At 37.9% G+C, this 19951-nt stretch overlaps 1 protein-coding gene across 2 annotated transcripts in view; it reads right to left on the bottom strand.

Annotated features, from left to right (window-relative positions):
• Positions 1-10034, bottom strand: part of kiaa1549la (KIAA1549-like a) — a 90911-nt gene extending 80877 nt beyond the window's left edge. For both annotated transcript variants that reach the window (XM_032586315.1, XM_032586316.1), the window contains exon 1: positions 9579-10034. In XM_032586315.1, coding sequence (XP_032442206.1) covers positions 9579-9774 — 196 coding nt within the window. In that variant the 5' untranslated portion in view covers positions 9775-10034. The remainder of the gene's footprint in view (positions 1-9578) is intronic.
• Positions 10035-19951: the final 9917 nt, after the last annotated feature.

The raw sequence follows: 19951 nt of genomic DNA, 5'->3' as shown, positions 1-19951 counted from the left end.
ATTACATCTGGACAGAACCAAGATCAGCATGCACACAGATGGTGAGAAGGCAAAAAGCTAAGAAAACTTGCATGCCTTTGTGTTTCCAGCCAGAGTCAATTAAAGCAGACACACTGCAATTCCTGACAGTACATAGAAACAAAGGGTGAACACGTACAGATGAGCTTTCAGCTCTCGTTTGTACATCAAAGTGCTTCTCACTGGAGGCAGTCTGGAAATAATTAACCTTCCTGAAGCACACCGGCACCAAGGAAACATGCAACCATTCACAGCCCCCACAAGATTCCAAAAATACAAAGTGTGGCTAATTGGGATTATAGATGTGATGTATCCAAAACAGTTTCCGACAACCCGGGTGATTTGCAGAGGGTGGGGGTACCCCATCCATGCATAATGCATTTAATGTTCAAACTGGAGAAATATTTACAATCTGCTAATGAAAACTCTCTCATACACACATATTCCAGAAATAGCCGATAAACTTTGGAGCTCAGCAGTGAAGGGAGTAGTCTGTTACTTTGATTAAAGTGTTTGGCTGTTTATGGGTAAAAGGAGAAGCAGCAAATACTTAACCTCGTTTATATTGGCTTCTTTGTCAAAATCACAAATAACATGAGCTAAAAATCATAAATCGAAATTATATAATCAGCCTTGTTTTGATTAGTGGGGATGCGACTCTGTGTTTCTGCCTGGCAACAGAGCGAGTAGAGGCAGCGCTGCCAGAGGAGATGTTAACCATGACAGGAGGAATCATTAAACACACTGTCTGCAGTAAACTACGGCCTTAGGTAAAAACACAGTCAAAAAGAAGCAATGCGCCTCAAAATATTGTGATGATGTATACATATTTACCATCATATCCTGAAAAAAAATCTAATTTAGCAAAAATACTATAATTGGTCACCAATCCATGGCCTCTTAAGTCAAAAATATAATCAGAATATAAATGAGCGTAGTTTAAATCTTTAGATGCAAATGCAAAGCTTATTCTTTTTTTTTCTCTTCTTGTTGCTGTAAAGATCTCCAGCAGAGCATAATCAGAGCGACACAGAGGACTACAGAACAGAGAGCAGCCAAGCAGAGCGATGCAAAATGAGCTGCTGCTGCTTTAATGTGGAGAACATCTGCTGGGAGGATGCAGCACCCACACACACACACACACACACAATCCAAGCAGCATGGACCACATGTAAGATCTTTGTTCTTCTATCCGCTCATGACTGAACCATTCCCTTAGCTGCGATCACCTGAACTCTTCAGACAGAGAGAGAAATATAACCAAGGCAGAGAAGTTGCCTTGTGATGCAAGATGGTGACGCAAAGAGGGACAGCTGTCTAAACACGAGCAGCTGGCATGAATTAAAGCTACAATATGAAGATTTTCTCCTTGAGGCATCAAGGTTGTGCTCCAACTGTTTCAACCTTATCTTCTTAAAGTGTCTGTCAATATTCAACAAAGAATCTCAAGGCAAAAGTTAATGGTTGTTTTTTTCTCTCTTTTCTGTGATCTTCCAAATGAATAGAAACATTTATTTAACTTTCATTTCAAATGTCACAAGGATTTTCCCACAATGCATCACAGATCACAAAGTCTATTTGTATTCTCATCTTTTTTTTAACTTATGTTCGTTCTTTGGAGTCTGCAGCAAAACAGCAGTATGTGAGAAGGGTTACTAAATATCTGACCTACTGTGATTTTGCAAAGCTGCTGTATCGTGTCTCGCATTGTTGCAAGTGAATAAGGCAACATTTAGAACACAGCACCTGGATCAGTTATGCAGAAGACACAGAATTAGGCACTGTTTAACACACATCATAGTAGATTTGTTCTATGTATTCAGACTTTACTTGGTTTCAAGCCATTAAAGTGATGCCAGCAGAATATGGTGTTTTACAAGAAGTGAATATAAGCAGAAATCAGTCAAATGAAATCAGGAATAAAAATATTTGTACCACTTAAAGTTCTGAAGATGATCAACTTCTTTGACAACTTTTGTCTCTACATTCAGTTCAAAAATACTTGCTTAATGTGAAAAATGAATTAAATATTATTGCAACTTACAGTATATCATCCTATATCATCATGATGGCTATAGGCAGGAAGGATCTCCTGTAGCAGTCTGTTTCCCATCATATCTAAAGAAGGCTCTGACTGAAAACACTCAGGGATGTCTGTAATCATTCATGATAGCATCCAGATTTTTATAAGGTTAATATTCACCTGAAAAAAAAGTCAGACCGGATGAAAACGCTTCAGAAACTGACTTCAGAATCTGATCGAAGTCCCTCATCCAGCAGTGGGATTACTAAAGCCAAAAAAATTGTGTAAATTGTAATACCAATACCATAAATTTGCTGTGATTGATGGGAGATGCCTGCAAGCTCTCTGAAAAAAAGAAACCAGCCTGTAGGGATGTAGAGACACACGAGCTTAAAAAACAGTGAGAAGATTAAAAATAACTAAAATATTACCATAGCAACATAGAAAATAAAAATAATAATATTTCCTCAGACAATAGACTCCTTCCTGCTTGTTTTTCCTATGTGGTGTGTTTAAAAACTATTTGCCTCACATGTTTGATGACAGTAAAAAGCATTAAAATATGCAGCAAAGTTGAAAGTAAACTAATTACTTGAACAATAAACCTACACAAAACTCCAATGATCTAAGAAATAACTTGACAGATCCACCAGATCCATAAAAACAATATTCCAACACACTCAGCAGGTGCTAAAGAGTGCACCTGCTGTGGTTTAGTGGATTTGATTATATTTATTGCATTCTTAGTTTCAATTTAATCTATTTATTCAATTTAGTTACTATAATTCTATTTAACTCCTTTTTCCTCATTTAATATAAAACAAAACTTCAGAAAATACTTTCTTCAAAGCTATTTTTTACATTGTTGTAACATTTTGTAAGTGATGATTTCACAAATGTTTCATACGAGGGTCCGTCTCCCTTAGCAACATATAAAATAGATGCATGCTCTTCACTTTGGCAGGCTAGATACTGGCCTACTGGAATCCCTGGAACTACTGGAATTTCATGGGCTACTCCACCCTTCACGCCAACTGGTATACTGGGTGTGGAGCCCTCCTGACATGAGATTCACTCACAGCTGTTTCAGGATATTTGGAAAGGACAAAAAGCAAGACTGTCTGGCCCCAAAAGCATTTCTTTCATCTTATAGATAGCGTCAGTGTTATTGCATATTATTGTAGTAGGAATAACTTCAACTTTTCTGATTAAAGCAAGAGGAATTCAATCATGTTTAGGTTTTTGTGTTAATACTGTGATGCTGTGGTAATCTTACTCAGTTTTGTGACACTAATATTGATCTACACCCTTTTGGATTACATGAAATTTAAAGATATACAGAAAAACTTAATTTCCTTACTTGTCTCAGTTTTCAGAGTGGTCCCAGTCATTAGGGATCAACTCAATTTAAGATAGCATATACTTAAGGAAAAGAAATCTGAAACATGATATCAAATTGGTTTCTTGATGGACTGTCGTATTTTATTGGTGGATGTTGACACTTTTTACTCCATTAACAAAACTAATGGCCAAAGAGTCAACTGAAATGTACGTAGCAGACTGAGACTAAATTGCATTGCATCCTAAACTTCATTATGAGTGATGCACAGATTCAGCTTTAATGCCAAGATATTTTGCACCTGTTGATTTCAAGTGTTTGCTACCACAGTTAATAGTGAATATACATTTTTAAACCTGACAGACCTTTATAAATACAAATATTTTAGTTTTTTAAAAATGCCCGTTCATTGCTTCAGTCCTGTTGTCCAACACAGAAGTAATGATGTTATCAGCTCTAGTTGAATCTGACAAGTCAAAATGCTGCAATCAAATTGAGTTTGCTTCACATTTTGCTACAGGGTCCATGTCACACCCCATGCAGTGTCAGTGTCAAGAATTATTATTGTTCACATTTACCCAACCAAATGATCCTTTTTACCCTTTTACCTTTTATAATGATAGTATAAATAACTACTTAATAAAGTCTCCTTAAAAAATGTCACATCTGTTAGCTTAAGACTAATATCCACTATGATTTAAAATCTGCACGGGATGAAGAACGTGCATCTTTACAGAGAAAATGTTGAGCAATCCATTAAACACTGATGGCATACAGTAAAACAGAGAATAAAAGGAATATTTCTATATTTGTCAAACAGCATAATGCAATCTAAAGCCTCATAACTGCTCAAATTGTTGCACATAAATCAGTACTGCCGCTATTATCCTGGACTTCCAAAAGCTTTTAGCTAACGTGCAGCAACACTATACTTTATTTTCCAGTGTTTGGTCACATTTTCTTCATAATACATCTTATGCTTTGACACAAACTAGATTGAGCAGAAGTGAAATGGGGCTCTGCAAATCTTTTGGATTGAATCTCGGAAATGTTATTTACTTGAGTGCCGAAGAGGACACAGCAAACCGCGCGCTTCCATTCACTCGATTTGTCAGGGTTCCTATACTGGGGAACAGCTCTTAAAAGTGTGTGTGGGTGCGTAGGGGTGAGTGTGTGTGTGAGCCTGAATCATTATGAAGCGAAATGAATGGCATCAAACACAGCAGGTTGCAGCAGACCAAGTACTCTCATCCGTCAACCATCATCAGTGTTTCCAAAAGAAATCACAGTTGACAGACTGTGGACATGTCCAACACGAGCCTGGCGCTTTAAGTGTAGTTTGAAGCTTGCAGAGTTCAAGATATTTATGAATAAAATCTTCTAAATCTGGCACAAAGACACAGAAACTCCTAGAGTGCACACTGTTGCTAAAAAAAAAAAAAAAAAAACATCCAAAATGGCCCCTTACAGACGTATTTTGTTTATGTTTTTTTTTTTGTCACTCTTCAGTGTTTCAGATGATTACATCTTAAAATGACACCTTATCAAAAAAGACCTGCTTTTTAAATTCTGATTGTTTATTAATGTTAAAAAAACTATTAGTCTTAATAAACCTTTTTAATACTGACACTATGTGAAAACGTCTCCCTTGTTACATCATGAATTAACTTTGATTGAGCAGATTTTTTGGACATGAGATCAATTTTACTCAGGTCTGGTTACTTGGCAGACCTGAAGAATCTAGAAATCCTTTATGAACAAAAATGGCCCGACAGCATATGCTGAGAGATATAAAAAACAGACATGTCATACACTGATCTGAAGAAAATAAATCATGGCCAGATAATAAATAAACTAATAAATTAATTGACATTTACTAGTCTGAAAAAGTTTAAAGGTATTTCTATTTAGCGGAAAGAAAATCTAAATGAAGATGTTGGAGTGGCCTACACAAAGCCCGAACATGCTGTAGCATGATCATAAAACAGCTATTCACAGTTAAATTCCCTCTAATGTGTTGAATTGAAACTCATCTGCAAAAAAGGATTGTTAAAAAAAATTTCCCCTCCACAGCTGGTGCCACCAGTAGTTACGTTTGGAAAACTATTACTTTTTCCAAAGGGGTCAGGCTGGTTTAAATAGCTTGATGCAGATCCTCCAAACTACCCTGTTGTGTACAGTATATGTGATAAAATGCTGACTACTCATGACTACTTCCCACAACTCTACATTGAAAAGAGTTAAAATATTCCCTTAATCTTTCTCCAACTTTAAGCAACCTCGTATTTAGCATATGCCACTGTTGCACATTGGGAAACAGCCTTAGCCAAGTTCAATAACAAAAGATCTGAGTGATTATGTAAATGCAAAGCAGCAGAATGGATAAAAGACAGTTGCATTTTACTGTAATTATATTAAGTTAACGAGTTAAAATGAAATCTAACCTTAAAACATTTTGAAGAGCGTGAGCTGGAGCTGCACAAAAACATAATCTGCTCTTGTTCATGCTCTACTTCTATAGCACTTTTCATAAAACTCTGCTAGTTTTGCATAATCTTGCATACAGAACAACCAACAAAGAAATCCACCTTTTATTGGCAGAGGGAGAAAATCTTTTTTCCCTCTGCAGCACAATGGACACCCAAACTTTTAATCGGATTGTGAGGCTTTCAGAGCTCTGATCTTTGGCCAAATCATCCTCTATGAGAAACCACAGGAGACTTAGAGGAGCCAAGCTGTGCTGTACATAATCAGTGATATTGATCATTTTAATTGATTACCGCAGGATAAATCATCATCGGCATCAGGATTTATTACTGACTGTGCAGCAGTGCCGTCCTGCTTCTTAAGATTGGCTGTGTTGGATAAAATCATGTAAAACCTCAAAACATACAATTGCATGCCGGCCACAATCAGCATTATAGAAACAGCAACGTCCTGCCTGATTTCCATGATTTTTTTTTCTCCATCTTCTCTGAAAACAAACAAATTCTACAGTTCGTGTTTTGCTTTTTGCAATTTGTGTTTAATTTTAAACCGACAAGATGAACAAGTTTAAAATTCTTGTTTTAAGCTTGTAGATAAAACGATCTAAGTCCGAATGAATTTATGTCCTCTCTCAGCTCGTCTCTCTTCAGAGACAGCTGTACAGATTGTCTTCACTATATGACAGTATTTCTCTGCTGCCTGACTTTCCTCTGCAGAGACAAGAAGCTTGAAGGCTCCTGCTGTAATCACTGTTGCCAACTCCTCAATAAAGAAAGAATCGCCTATTTGCATAATAAATGTCAATTTATTTGTAACTGTAGGAGAGAGAGAAAAAGAACATAGAAACATTTGTAAAACAAACTTCCTAAATACAATGATTCCTGGGTTTTTTTATGTCAGAAACTAAAACCATCCAAAAGATACATTTTGGAGAAGTTAAGCCTCTTAAGTGTGTGTATGATCTTAATCTAATAATGAAGTTCCCAGGCCCTTTCATCCAACATCAGTGTCTGACCTCAAAAATGTGCTCATGGGAGAATGGTCAAAATTTTTTAAAAAAAAGGAATAGGATAGCCACACAAGACCTCAGGGAAAATCATTCTAGAAGAGTTGAAGTTGCTATTGCTGCAAAAAAATTGGAACATCATAATAAAGCCCTTGGATTAAGAACAGCCTCTCTCTTGACTCCATATGCATGTAGAGAAAGCTAAGTAGATGGTTTTAAGTGTATTTTTCCACAGTAATATTTGTCTTTCTTGTACACAGTGGAAAAGTGTGGTCGCCTTCTTTGAGCCAGATGACCAGCAACAGGTGGTGGAGGAGAAACTCCATTACTATATGCTCCATCCAACTGGAAAAACTCCAGTCACTAAAATAGCTTGAGATACTTTGATACCAGTTTTTAACAAAATAGGAGCCCATGTAGGCATTCAGACACACCAGTGACAATAACATCAACAGCAGGATGCATGTTTGGCAGCAGGATGCAGATTCATTCATAAATACACCACAGTTCAGCACACACTCTTCTATCGACGATTATTAGGCACCATTCTTCAACTTGGAGCTTAGATGTTTGAGGGATTTTTCAAATCGAGGACACTCGGGAAGAAAAGTATAAGCTGCAGATCTGTTCCCATGGTGACAACATATCTCAACTAATAAGGAACAGAAAAAAGTGTTACAGCTCTGTGATTACACTCTGTGTCAGGGATATAATGACTTCAAACTGACACTGATGACCACAGAGAAATGTTAAAACATTTGGCTCATTTTAAAATTAAAAAAAAAAAAAGAAAAAATAGCCTATTAGTTCCACTCGTTTATAACTGTTTGGACGTTTATGGTAGAGAGGTGTAGAAGCACACTATTGGAAAATGCTCTGTTTTTATTTTAGTTGCAGCTACCAACTGGGGAGATGTAGAACCAACAAAGAAAACACCTACACACATACTGCATGTGGCTGCAAACGCAAATAAATGACACACAAAAGAACAGAAAACAAACCCCCCCGAGCATCTCACCCGACTATAAATGGAAATGTAGAAAATAAAGACATGTGACTGAAATTTCTAAAGGTATGAAAAACACAAACAAAAATAACTGAATGACTGAGTAAGCAGGTGAAAGTTGACTCTTCTCAATGGATTTATGGAAACACTTACTTGTAAATGGAACAGTGCTTTTTAAGAGAAAATGTTTTAGAGTGTGAGTGGGTGATTTGCTTCTCCTTCAGGGGCCAAGCAAAAAATAAAATACTGACATTTTCCAAACACTGTGATAAACTTCTCCTCATACAGTCAATAAGGTATAAATACACAAAGCTGCTAACCTGTCACATATTTTATATACTTAAATGTGCATTTTTGTATTTAAATCATTTGTCATATTTTAATTTATTCACATCTGTAATTTTAAAATAGTGCTTTCGTAAGATTTAAGAGATAAAGTAGTACCCAGCTGCCGTCCATCCAGCGCATGTTTGGACCTCTGATTGCTTGTGGTATTTCCAAGCAATCAGAGGTCCATTATTCTGCTGTTAGACAGGTCATTCGTACAGTTAGTACAGCCGCCCATCACCCCCGAGTTTAGCTACGTAGCCACTAAAAAAGCAACAAGTGCAGTAGATCCAACACAAACTTTACAAGCCTCAATTAGCATGACAAATATTAAAGTAAATGACAACCAATTAGATAAATGCAGAACTCGCACAGCATGCTTGGAATGGCTAAAATCTAGAAAGCAGCTTCTCTCTGAAAGCTTAAATAAATATTTGGGTTTGCAAAGTCTCTTCTGAAAGAATCACAACACCGGAACATAAAAAAGGAACTCAGCAAACTTGTCACAGCTGATTTAAAGCATGGTGGTGGAAGGATGATGATCTGGGCTTATTTTCCAGCTACAGAATCAGATGCGAGGCCATCTGATAGCCACAAAATCCCAGAGCCATTATTACTAAAAGTGGGTTTGATTGTTATTAAAACCTGAGGTATACTTAATGTTTTCCTCACAGATCTCTAATATTTGGTTTCGTTTTATGCAACGGTGACAAACTGACGGATCTTGTTTAAATCATTTTAAAGGTTCTGTATAGTAAATTATTTATTTAGTTTTGGTTAGAAAACCGTTTTCCTCACACAGACTGCAAGGTTGGTCTGAACCAGCTGTTAGGTAAAGCAGGATGTCTAAAACATCTTCTTCAAGTCTTCTCTGCGTGCCTTAATTTAAATCCGCAATAGTTCATTAGATCTCTCGACTCTGAAATTTGTTTTGTTTTGTATGTTAATAAAAATTGCAAAAGTATTTATTTTTTTTTTTTCTCTCCAAATGCAAAGATGCTGGACTCTGTGGGTGAAGGTATGCGGTGCACAGCCCTCTCTGCTCCGGATGCCTGCTCTGAAGACCTCGGTGAGGCCCTCAATGGATTAACAAACAGTAGACCTTATGAATAATATGGATTAAATTTGAGCAGAGTAAACACAACATCGTAGATTTTGTGCAACGCTTAAACAGTTTTAAAGGCATCCGAGTAAAGTCACCCAACACTGCACTGACAGAAGAGACGAGACATTCCACTTCATTTGGTCTGTTTAAATAAACAATCGGGGTTGAGTGGGAATCTGATGCAGGTGTATGATAGAGGTTTATTTTTATTTTTTTTATCTAAATGAAGAAACAACCTTTGATCAAGTAAAGGCAGAAAAGACTTACGTTCAGCGGCCAAAGAGCTCTGCATCACCAGAACCAGGAGCGCCCCGATGATGATCCCGCTCGGAGTCCTGGACCACCTCCAGCTCTTCGGCGTACAGACGGCCACCATCCCCGCGTCCCGAATCCATTCCGTCGGCTTCACCGCCGTCTCATCCCCGCGGGCGCCTCTGCGAAGGAGCGCATGTTTGGAAGCCATTGATCAACCAATTAATCCCGAATGGAAATCATCTAACGGCGCTGCTGTGGTGAAAGGCATCCGATCAAGCTGCCGCCGGTTCGGACAAGCAGGGCTCCGCTCTCCATGAGCCCTCCGGAGGCTGTATGGGTCGACCGGGAGGACGGTCTGGTTTTAGTTTTCTCTCCCTGTTCGCGTCTCAGACCGCGGAGGTCTGTGCGTTGAAGCGCCGATGAGGTCTGAAGTCCCTACTGCGACCGCAAGGCGCTCTTCATCCCACTGCTGCTGGAAGCGTCAATGCACAGCTACACGGCCGGAAGCCAGCAATTAATTATTTCAAAATAAAACTATGCCATTAGCTGGGCATTTAAGGAATCCTTCACCCAACCCAGGTAGAATGTAGGGAGTTTTATTGTATGGCTTTCAAATATAGGGTCGGATTTCTCTCCAGCTTCCTCTCACGGTCCAAAAATATGACTGTTAACTAGTCTCTTAAAATTATCCATAAGAGTATACTGTAGTTATTTGTCCTTTGTGTTTCTGTGTTCCTCTGTGATGGATGGTAAACTCTCCAGGGTCTACTCTGACTCTCGAGATAAGCTGTTTTTTTAAGTCTGGCTTTTGTCTATTTTTTTTGTTAAATCACTTTTTTAAATCAAATGTTAAGTACATTCAATCCCTGGCTGGTTTCTATTTCAAGTTTAATTTTTTGGTTGTCATACCTCTAATATTGTATTGTCTTTGTAATCTACATCTAAATCTCCATTTTAGATTTCATAATTAAGCTAACAGTGTTACAGGACCTCTGTTTATTTCTCCCATGGTTAGAAGCTTATTTAACGTTTTACAGTTGCTGAATTTTAATATTTGCATATTGTTCATATCTTTCTCCATATTTAAAATAGCCTTTCCACAGTTACTGCTAGTCTAATAGTTTAATAATGATTTCTTTCCTTGGATTAGTCTGTTTGTATACTTACCCCTTTGTTTTAACGTCTCGCACTTTGTTTTATAATTGATTGTATGAAAGTGCTCGATAAATACATTCAGATTGAGCTGGACACTATAACAAGGTTTATAAATGAAGAGAAGGGGCATAGAGTGGAGACAGACCTCCATTATTCATGTCTGGAAACAAAACAGTTTTCACTACAGCTATTTGCTTAAAAAAAAAAAAAAAAAAGGTAATTGCTATTTACATTACTCTGAATTTTCTCTTTAGCATTTAGTTTTAATCTAATTTGCAATTATGAAATAAGATTATTTTGTGGGAAAAATAGAAAGTTTTGATTTGCTGTAAATTTTGAAGGTCATTTCCGACGGAAGGTTAGCTTGTGACCAACTTAACGCAGCTTCAAGCAGATTGCAAATAGTCTGCCTGTTTGGTGTAATAAAATTTAATAAATCAACTCACGTGTGGTGTTTCTTTTGTTGATATGTTGAGGTTGCTCCATCATTCCGACATCAGAAGTGAGTTTAGGTTGCGAGGAATCGCAGCGTCTAAAGTATCTTTCTCATTGGGAGTTGGCGTCCCCCTGGTGGCGGCTAATGGCAAAACCAAAGTCAGCCGATCAAAGGCTGCCATGAACTGAAAACAATGCATGACACGCTAACATGTTTTCTCAAAATTTGTTGCTGTACTGTCCAAAACATGTTTCCCATATGATTGTCAGTTTTATCTGATAAAAAAAGTTATCAAAATTAACATATGTAACAATACCTGTAAACAGAAAAATATCAGACCATTTTTTCCTGTCATTTTAATGATGTAATAAGAAAATAATAATGCGTGTATCTGAAGTGTGGGAGAACCCACAAAGCAAAGGGTAAATATGAGAACTTCACAAAGAAAATTCCAAGCTGAAATGTCAGACCCAGAACAAGGTTGTGGCTATTGCTACAATTCAGTATCACACCATTTTGATTTCTAAATATAATTCAGGGGGGGGCTCAAACATTTTTTGCTGTTAAAACACCTTTTGTTAAGGATTATTTTCCACAAAATTCCGAAATATAACATGTTTATTTAGTAAATTTGGTGTGATTCCTCAATGTAGACTGTTGATTATGTGACAAAAACCTTGGCTTAAAACTTTCACTTTTACTGAAGTCCAAAATTAAGAGTGGTTTATGTTTGACGCCATCTCTATTGCTACGTAGATGGAGTCCCCGACCACTTTCCTTATTTTGATGCTCTTGTGCTTCTCTCCATGTACTGGTTTTATTCCCATAGAAGGTAGCACTGTGTTCCCACCAGACCATTTAGGTCTCTTATTAATACAGGTCTCTTAATAAGGAGCGACAGTTGCCAGTACCTTTGTGTACCATTTCTTGGCAGCAGGGGCGCAACTACATATTTTTGAGGTGGATGCGAACATCATCATTGTAGGCTAGCTTAAGATAACCTGAATATTTACAACTCTCTTGTTGATACACTGACATTTCTTACCTTCTGTCTTTCAACCACTTTGAAAAGCTTTTCTTCGTCTCTCCAACATCTTTATCCTTCCCCCTCTTCCGTTTTCTGTTTTGGGCCCCGGAGTTTTTTCTGCGCCCCATCTTTAGTTCCCTGTTGTCGAGGCATTACTACAAATTTAAAAGAAAACAAAACGCGCCTCAGCCACTGCCCAAGCTGCCTGTATGGGACAGGAGAGCGGCTGGCAGGGAGGGGGGCGCCTAATCAGTGCTGTTCCTCTGTTATTGATCATTTCATACACAAACAGCTGTTAAGTACATAAAATGCTGACTATATAAAAAAAAAATTCCCCACATCGTTTTTGCGCCCCCTCTAGTGCAGCGCCCCTATGCGCCACCTTTTGAGCCACTGGCTACAACACCTGCAAGTTGTCGGGAGGTTCGGCGTGCAAGCCAGCATGTGGAGGGGTTTAAATAAATTAGGGTTTTAAATAAATTAGAAGATTGTCTAAAAGTTTTATTTGAATACTTGAGTTAGAAAAAGTAAACTCATTTATATATTGGATTTATGTAATACGTTATTTTTATTATCTTGACAATTATGCAGGAAAATGTTGAAGGGTACGCCACAAAGCTCTATATGCAAGCGTGTTAATGGAAAGTTGAGTGGAAGAAAGAAAGTGTGGTAGGACAATGTGCACAACTGTCTAGGACAATCACAGTTTTGTCAGGATTGTGAAACGAAGCCCAATAAAGAATTTGAAAGAGATTCAGAAGGTGTAGACAACCACTGGAGTCTCAAGAGACATACAAAGTTAAATTCAATTTGAATTCAAGAATACATTATTGATCCTAAAATTAAGTAAAATATGGTTAAATATCATGTTATTCAAGGTTCTTCAAATGGTTGTTAGGAAGGATCTCTTGTAGCAGTCTGCATTACAGCAAACTTGATGAAGCCTCTGACTGAAGACTCTTAGTCGTAAAGTAATCCTGACAACATCATGAGCGTCACACTTGGGATATAAAGTTGCCCAGTTGCCTTTATAGATGAAAATACATTTTGACTTTAATTTGGGAATTAAGGTCCCAGAACCTAAAGGAAAAGTGTGGAGGCACAGAATCGACCGTGCTTGAAGTCCAGTGTGAAGTTTATTCCACAGTCAGAGAGGATTTGGACAGCAACGCCATCCGCTGTTCATGTCCACTTTGTTTTTATCAAATATAAAGTCAGCAAAGCCATCTACCAGGGAATTTACTGCACTGCTGTCAGCTTAGTCCACTTTATAATTCAACCAGGTCAAATTCATCCAAACCAGTTTTTGTCTGGTTTGGCCTAAATTCAGTTTAAATCAATTCAATTCATTTGAACAAAAAATACTTAGATTCAGATCCAGTCACAATTTTAGTTCATCACTGTTACAAACTGATTAGTGGATATAAATTAAGCCCATCTGATTGTTGATTTACCAACAATTTCTACATCTAAAGCACGGGGCAACTGTGGTGGAGAACAACTCCCTTTCAACAGGAAGGAACAGTAGTATGAGCGTTGTGACTGTACTGTGATCGGCTGAGGGTTGAGAGGACAGAGCAGACAGAAGCACAGGTCCAGGATTACAGTCAGAGCCGTAGGCGTAGGAACCGGGGAGAACTGGAGGGGACATTATAGTACCCTAGACCGTTACTTGGTCTCTGACACTAACGACAATAAACGCAGGTAATATACTTGAAAACAAGGTAAAAACATTGTCCGTTAGAATGGATGAAAAATGTTTAGATACTTAAATAGCACATTTTTTACAAGAAAAATGTCTAGCATAAGCTAAAGCTAATGTTAGCCACAAAGTTTAAAGAAAGTAAAACTCACCTTCGTATCTGTGTATAACGAGGCGAACATGTTAAAACCTTTCTCCAGCTACTTGTCGGGGCTTTGGATCGATGTACATCATTAATTGTTACCTTGGACAAGCCCTGCAGACGCCCAGTGTAAAGAGCCTTTTTCAATAGATCGGAAAAGATTGAGCCGCTTTGCCCCGAACGCGGAAGCTGAGGTGCAAAGAGCCCAACAGTTCAGAGTTTCTCATAAATCCTCTATTGTCACTATTTAAATATCATATTCATTGTTCCAGGTAGGGGAAGCCATGCTTTGCTGCATTTTACAATGAACTTAAGTTTTATATCCAGACTATCAAAGACAGAAAATAGCTATTAAAACAATTGAACTCTGTACTGCTTTGAATGAACAGTTGGGAACCGAAGCCCCGTAGCTTTTTCTTCATCTTGAATATATTTATCTGTATTTGTTTTTTTTCTGGAGGCAGAACAAATGTTTCACTCTGTCGTTGTACAGTGTGTCTGTGAATAAAGTTTTTAAAAAAAACATCCCCCCCTCCCCCACACCCAACAGACTTCTTGTGGCTTTGATGTCACAGTGATGTCACTCATCCTGTCTATGACATCACTGGCGGCTGCCTTTGTATTGCCAGATTCCAGAGAGAAATTCATTTGCAGTTTGAACCAGAGAGCAAAGATGGAAGAGGATAATTTTTTGTTGACAAAAATAAACAATTTACAGAAGAACCGCAGCAAGCTGCAGGAGGAGAACAAAGAGCTTCAGAAAACTGTAGAAAGTCTGAAGATTAAACTAGAGCGACTAAACAGAACGGACAAGACACACAACTGGCAAGAGGAAAATAACTTACTTTTAAATTCAAATGCATTTTACAAAAAACAAATCAGAAAAATTCATCTGGACCTGGAGGAAAAAAATGCAAGTATACACCAACTAAGATGTGATAATGAAGCCAAATTAAGAATAAAACATAAACTGGAAGAGGATCGGAAAAAACTGAGAAACACTGCAGCGGACAAATTAAGAGCAAAAACAGAAAAACTCGAGTGGCTAGAGACAGAAAATGAAGAGTTAAATAAAGAGATTGTATCTCTGAAGATTAAAAATGACAGGATCAAATCCAGGCTGGCGGAAAAAAGCAAAGATGTCCAGCAAAGGGAAGAACCAGTCAGGGAAAATATCCAGGAAGAGGAACTATCAGCATGTCAGAAAGTAGGGAGAATTTTTATGCATTTGTACGGTTCAAGAACGTTGGCGTATTGGGTGCCACCCTGGGGTTTTTTTTAACAGAAAATGATATTTTGGGTTGCTGGAAACAGGATGTTTGTGGGATAGTGATGCGTTTAAATTAATTACAAATATAAATACTCTTGTTTGCTTTTGGAATTTGTGCTAGTGAGAGATGCTTGCAGGAAGACATCTAAACGGGTCAAACTGGAAGCTGACACCAGATGGTCTGCAGCAAGAGTGATGACTGACGGATGATTAAGGGTCGAAGTTTATGGACCAGAAACAGAGGAACTGTACATGAGACAGGGATGCACAAGACACCTCCTTGTTCTGTGGGTTCATCAGTTCCTGCATCGTTTCTACAGAAGGAAATAAACAAGAACTCTGAATTTTGCATTCTACATTACGGCAGCTTGCAGGTGCAACACACCTGTGACTCAAGAGAACAGAAGAAGCAGCTGCTATGTGATTAACTCAAGATAACCAAATCCAGGGGTCTCAAACTCCAGGCCTCGAGGGCCGCAGTCCTGCAGTTTTTAGATGTGCCACAGGTACAAAACACTGGATTGAAATGACTTGATCAATCAATCAATCAATCAATCTTTATTTCAGACACAAAAGAGGTCCATAGTAAAACAAAGAGAAAAGAAAAAAAACAAAAAGAAACATGACAGTCACTGAGCCACAAATAAATGATGACGCCAATGTTTCCACAATCTTGAGAAAAATCTCGCTGTACTAAAAACAGGGTTTACTAAAATTGCTATTATATTATTGTATGACACGGGTAATCTACACATACATTTATACATGAGATTCCTGAGCGCAGCTGCACATGTGGGAACAGCGTTATGTGCAAACATGTGGCTGGCACTGCTCCATCTAGGCACTTTGAGTAGGAGCCTCAGGCCATCATTGTATGCCACATAAAGTTTGTGCAGGCTACTTTTTTTATATCGTCGCCATAGATGGGCTGTGTAAAATGAAGTACAAAAAACTTTAAAAAGAGCTACCTTCACAGAGGATGAACACATACCAAACTTTCTGATCAAAATATTAGCCTGTGCATACATCATGCAATACTGCCTACAAATGTCACGATCATCAGATAGGTCATCAGTTATGTAATGTCCCAGATATTTAATTTCATTGCATATATTGAGGACAATGCCAGATAAAGAGAAGTCAGGGGTTATCAGATGCTTATCTGCTCTACTTCTAACAATCATGACATTGCTTTTCTTAGCGTTATATTTGACATCAAAATCACATCCATATTGGGAGCAGACCCTTAGTAATTGTTGAAGGCCAGCACTATATGGGCATAAGATTACCAAATCATCCGCATACATTATGTGATTGATTGTGCGGTCACCAACTACACAGCCTGTTTTACAACAATTCAGGCGCTTTGATAGTTCATCCATATAGATGTTAAAAAGGTAAGGGGACAATATACTTCCCTGCCTTACTCCATTACCAACATTAAACGAGTCAGACAATGAGTTACCCCATTTGACATACATTAGTTGATGACCATACCAATAGACCATTATTCTAATTAGATATTTGGGTACACATCTGCTTTCTAACTTGCAGAACAATTTTTGATGATTCACGCGATCAAATGCTTTAGAAGCATCAATAAAACACATAAATACTGTGGTGTTGCGCAAATTATACAAATCTAAAATCTCCTGTAGCACAAAAATACACATGTCTGTACCATGTTTGGGTTTAAAACCGAATTGATTATCAGAGGTCAAAAGAAACTCTTCCAGCCTATTTAGAAGGACTCTTTCAAAAACTTTCGACAAACTACTAGCTAAAGCTATGGGTCGGTAATTCTCCAAGGAGCTAATCTTGACCTCCTCCTTGTGTAGATCAGTTTTCCAGAGCCTTAATGACCTAATTATTCTGTTCAGGTGTGGTGCAGCAGAGGCACATCTAAAAGTTGCAGGACTGCGGCCCTGGAGAACTGGAGTTTGAGACCCCTGAATAGGCTCTGTAACTAGGACCGCCCTAAGGAAATAAAAAGAAAGTCTCTGGGAGGAGCTGTTTTAGAGCGGGTAGATTGTAACTAAAGCACGCTGCTGTCCGTTCTCCTTGCAAGTAAATCTAAAACTCACTTGTCTCTCTCTTCTTTTTCAGTTTGAGAATGCTTAGGTAGATGAACCTGACATTAATTTGGTCCTTCGAAGCCGGATCCCAAGATCCTGAAGGATTCCAGCGGGTGAGACCGAATCCAGAAGGACCGTGCGCACGGCTAAACTCTTCAGAATGAGTTTAGATCTTTTTCCGGGACTGGTATTTGGTTTACCAGCTGGAATCTGACGCTTGACGGGACTCCGTTTACTGAGAGTAAATTGTCTTTTAAAAGAAAAGCGTGAATGAGTTGATGGCGTTCGCGTTAAAAGAAATCCTGTGTAAGAAACGCTGTGAATCCTGGGCTCTAACAGCTGAAACTAAACGGCTTTAACTTTAATGCTGTTGTGGTGATAATTGGATGGCGGAGTCCAGCGAGCAGCCGCTTAAATCCGTCTTAAAAGTTTCATTCCGTAAAAAACAGAGTCGGAGTCCTGCGTGAAGACGCTTCAGCTCCGGAACTGAAGTGTGATTGGAGGTATAAACACCTTTAGGTATTTTATCTCATTTAAAGTAGCGGGTTTGGAAGGAGCAAACCAATTGAGGATGCAGAGGCAAGAATCCTCCACTCGTAAGAGTCCAAGAAAGGATTACCACAATTGGTATTTTTAATTGTTACCCACTATAAAAAAGAAACCAGTTTTTAGAACAGCCTAGGTGTTGACAAACTGGTCTAAATTGTTTAAAATGGGTAAAAATAGCAGGAAGTGGAGAGAAGTGTTTCAATATGTGTTCGTTTAATTTCTTTTATAAATGAATTCATTTAAATTGTCCGGAATGGTAGCAAAATAACTGCAGTACTGGAGAATACACAGCAGATGGCGGCATTAACAACCATTGAACGAATTACTGCTTTATATTTCAACAGTAAATGTAAATCAAAAGATTAACAGCAGTGAAAATATTGGGAGTGTGTTGAAGGGCAGGTCCCTGATAAAATAGAAAATATCTGAATAAATGGATAGTAAAGTACAGGTTAAAAGGTTAATTAAATACTAAAATAGAACTAGAACTATAGGATAAAATAAAAAACTAAAGAAAGAGCCAAGAAATTAAGGAAACAGAAGATTGTGATAACAGTGTGTTGGCAAATAAATAGATGACTAAATGAAACACTAACTAAATAAATACAGGAATAAGTAGATGAATATAATAAATAAAAAAATATCTGAAAACTGGAACAAAAGTCATAAAGGAAAACAAGTAACAGACAGGAATGTGAAACACAAGAAAGGGGAATATGAACGTTTTTTTAAGAAGGAAAAGGATGAGGAAACTTTAAACAGTTAAAGTTTCATAGAAAGAAAAATAATGATGAAAACTACTAGCTCATGGTTTGCAGGAATTAACAAACTGAGTAGTAGGTTTGGTAAGTAGGCATATGTGGTGATTTAGAAATAAGGAGAAAGGCAAGGAGCAAGTGAGTCAAAGTAAGAGAATGGAAAGATGATTTGAACAAATATCAAATTAAAATGATCGTTGTGTTCAAGGTTGCTCTCATAGCAGTTTGGAAAAATGTAATAACTGGAAATAGAAAATAGATCTTATAGAGAAACAGCTAAAATGCTTTGCATGGTCCAAAGGATGTTTATAAAAATCTGAGTAATAATTATGTAGAATTATAAGAATTAAAATATTAGATAAGAATGTTAATTATTCTTTGCGCAGATTAAAAAAAAAACAAGCTGCAGCTGATTCTGGACATCTTAACATTCTTTTAATAATGAACAAAACTTTATTAAGATAGAGAAATATTAAATCTACAGGACTTACTTTTAATTGATTCAGTGAAACTAAAACTAACTCTCTTATTAAATATTAATTGATCAAACAGAGGAACACATAGCCTTCATGGATTTCAAATGCACCATTAGCTCTGCTCCTAAAACCTTTATTTTTATTGCCAATATAAAACAAAAACAAATGTTTGCAGTCCAGTTTAAAGAATCCAAAACAGATTACAGTTTCTCTGGCTACAAGATCAATGTACCAATGGGCTCTTTGCACCTGCTGCGCTGACGTCACGTGTTCATTCATCCGACACATTATCAGAGTCAAACTGTGTTTGCTGCAGCCAGGGCCGCAACTACATATTTTTGAGGTGGATGCGAACATCATCATTGTAGGCTAGCTTAAGCTAACCTGAATATTTACAACTCTCTTGTTGATACACTGACATTTCTTACCTTCTGTCTTTCAACCACTTTGAAAAGCTTTTCTTCGTCTCTCCAACATCTTTATCCTTCCCCCTCTTCCGTTTTCTGTTTTGGGCCCCGGAGTTTTTTCTGCGCCCCATCTTTAGCTCCCTGTTGTCGAGGCATTACTACAAATTTAAAAGAAAACAAAACGCGCCTCAGCCGCTGCCCAAGCTGCCTGTATGGGAGGGGGGCGCCTAATCAGTGCTGTTCCTCTGTTATTGATCATTTCATACACAAACAGCTGTTAAGTACATAAAATGCTGACTATATAAAAAAAAAATCCCCACATCGTTTATGCGCCCCCTCTAGTGCAGCGCCCCTATGCGTTGCATACACTGCATAGCCACCTTTTGCG

The sequence above is a fragment of the Xiphophorus hellerii genome, chromosome 2 (genome assembly GCF_003331165.1).
Source record: "Xiphophorus hellerii strain 12219 chromosome 2, Xiphophorus_hellerii-4.1, whole genome shotgun sequence".
Lineage (NCBI taxonomy): Eukaryota > Metazoa > Chordata > Actinopteri > Cyprinodontiformes > Poeciliidae > Xiphophorus > Xiphophorus hellerii.
The sequence above is the reverse complement of the archived record's forward strand: the minus strand, read 5'-3'. Positions and strand labels throughout refer to the sequence as shown.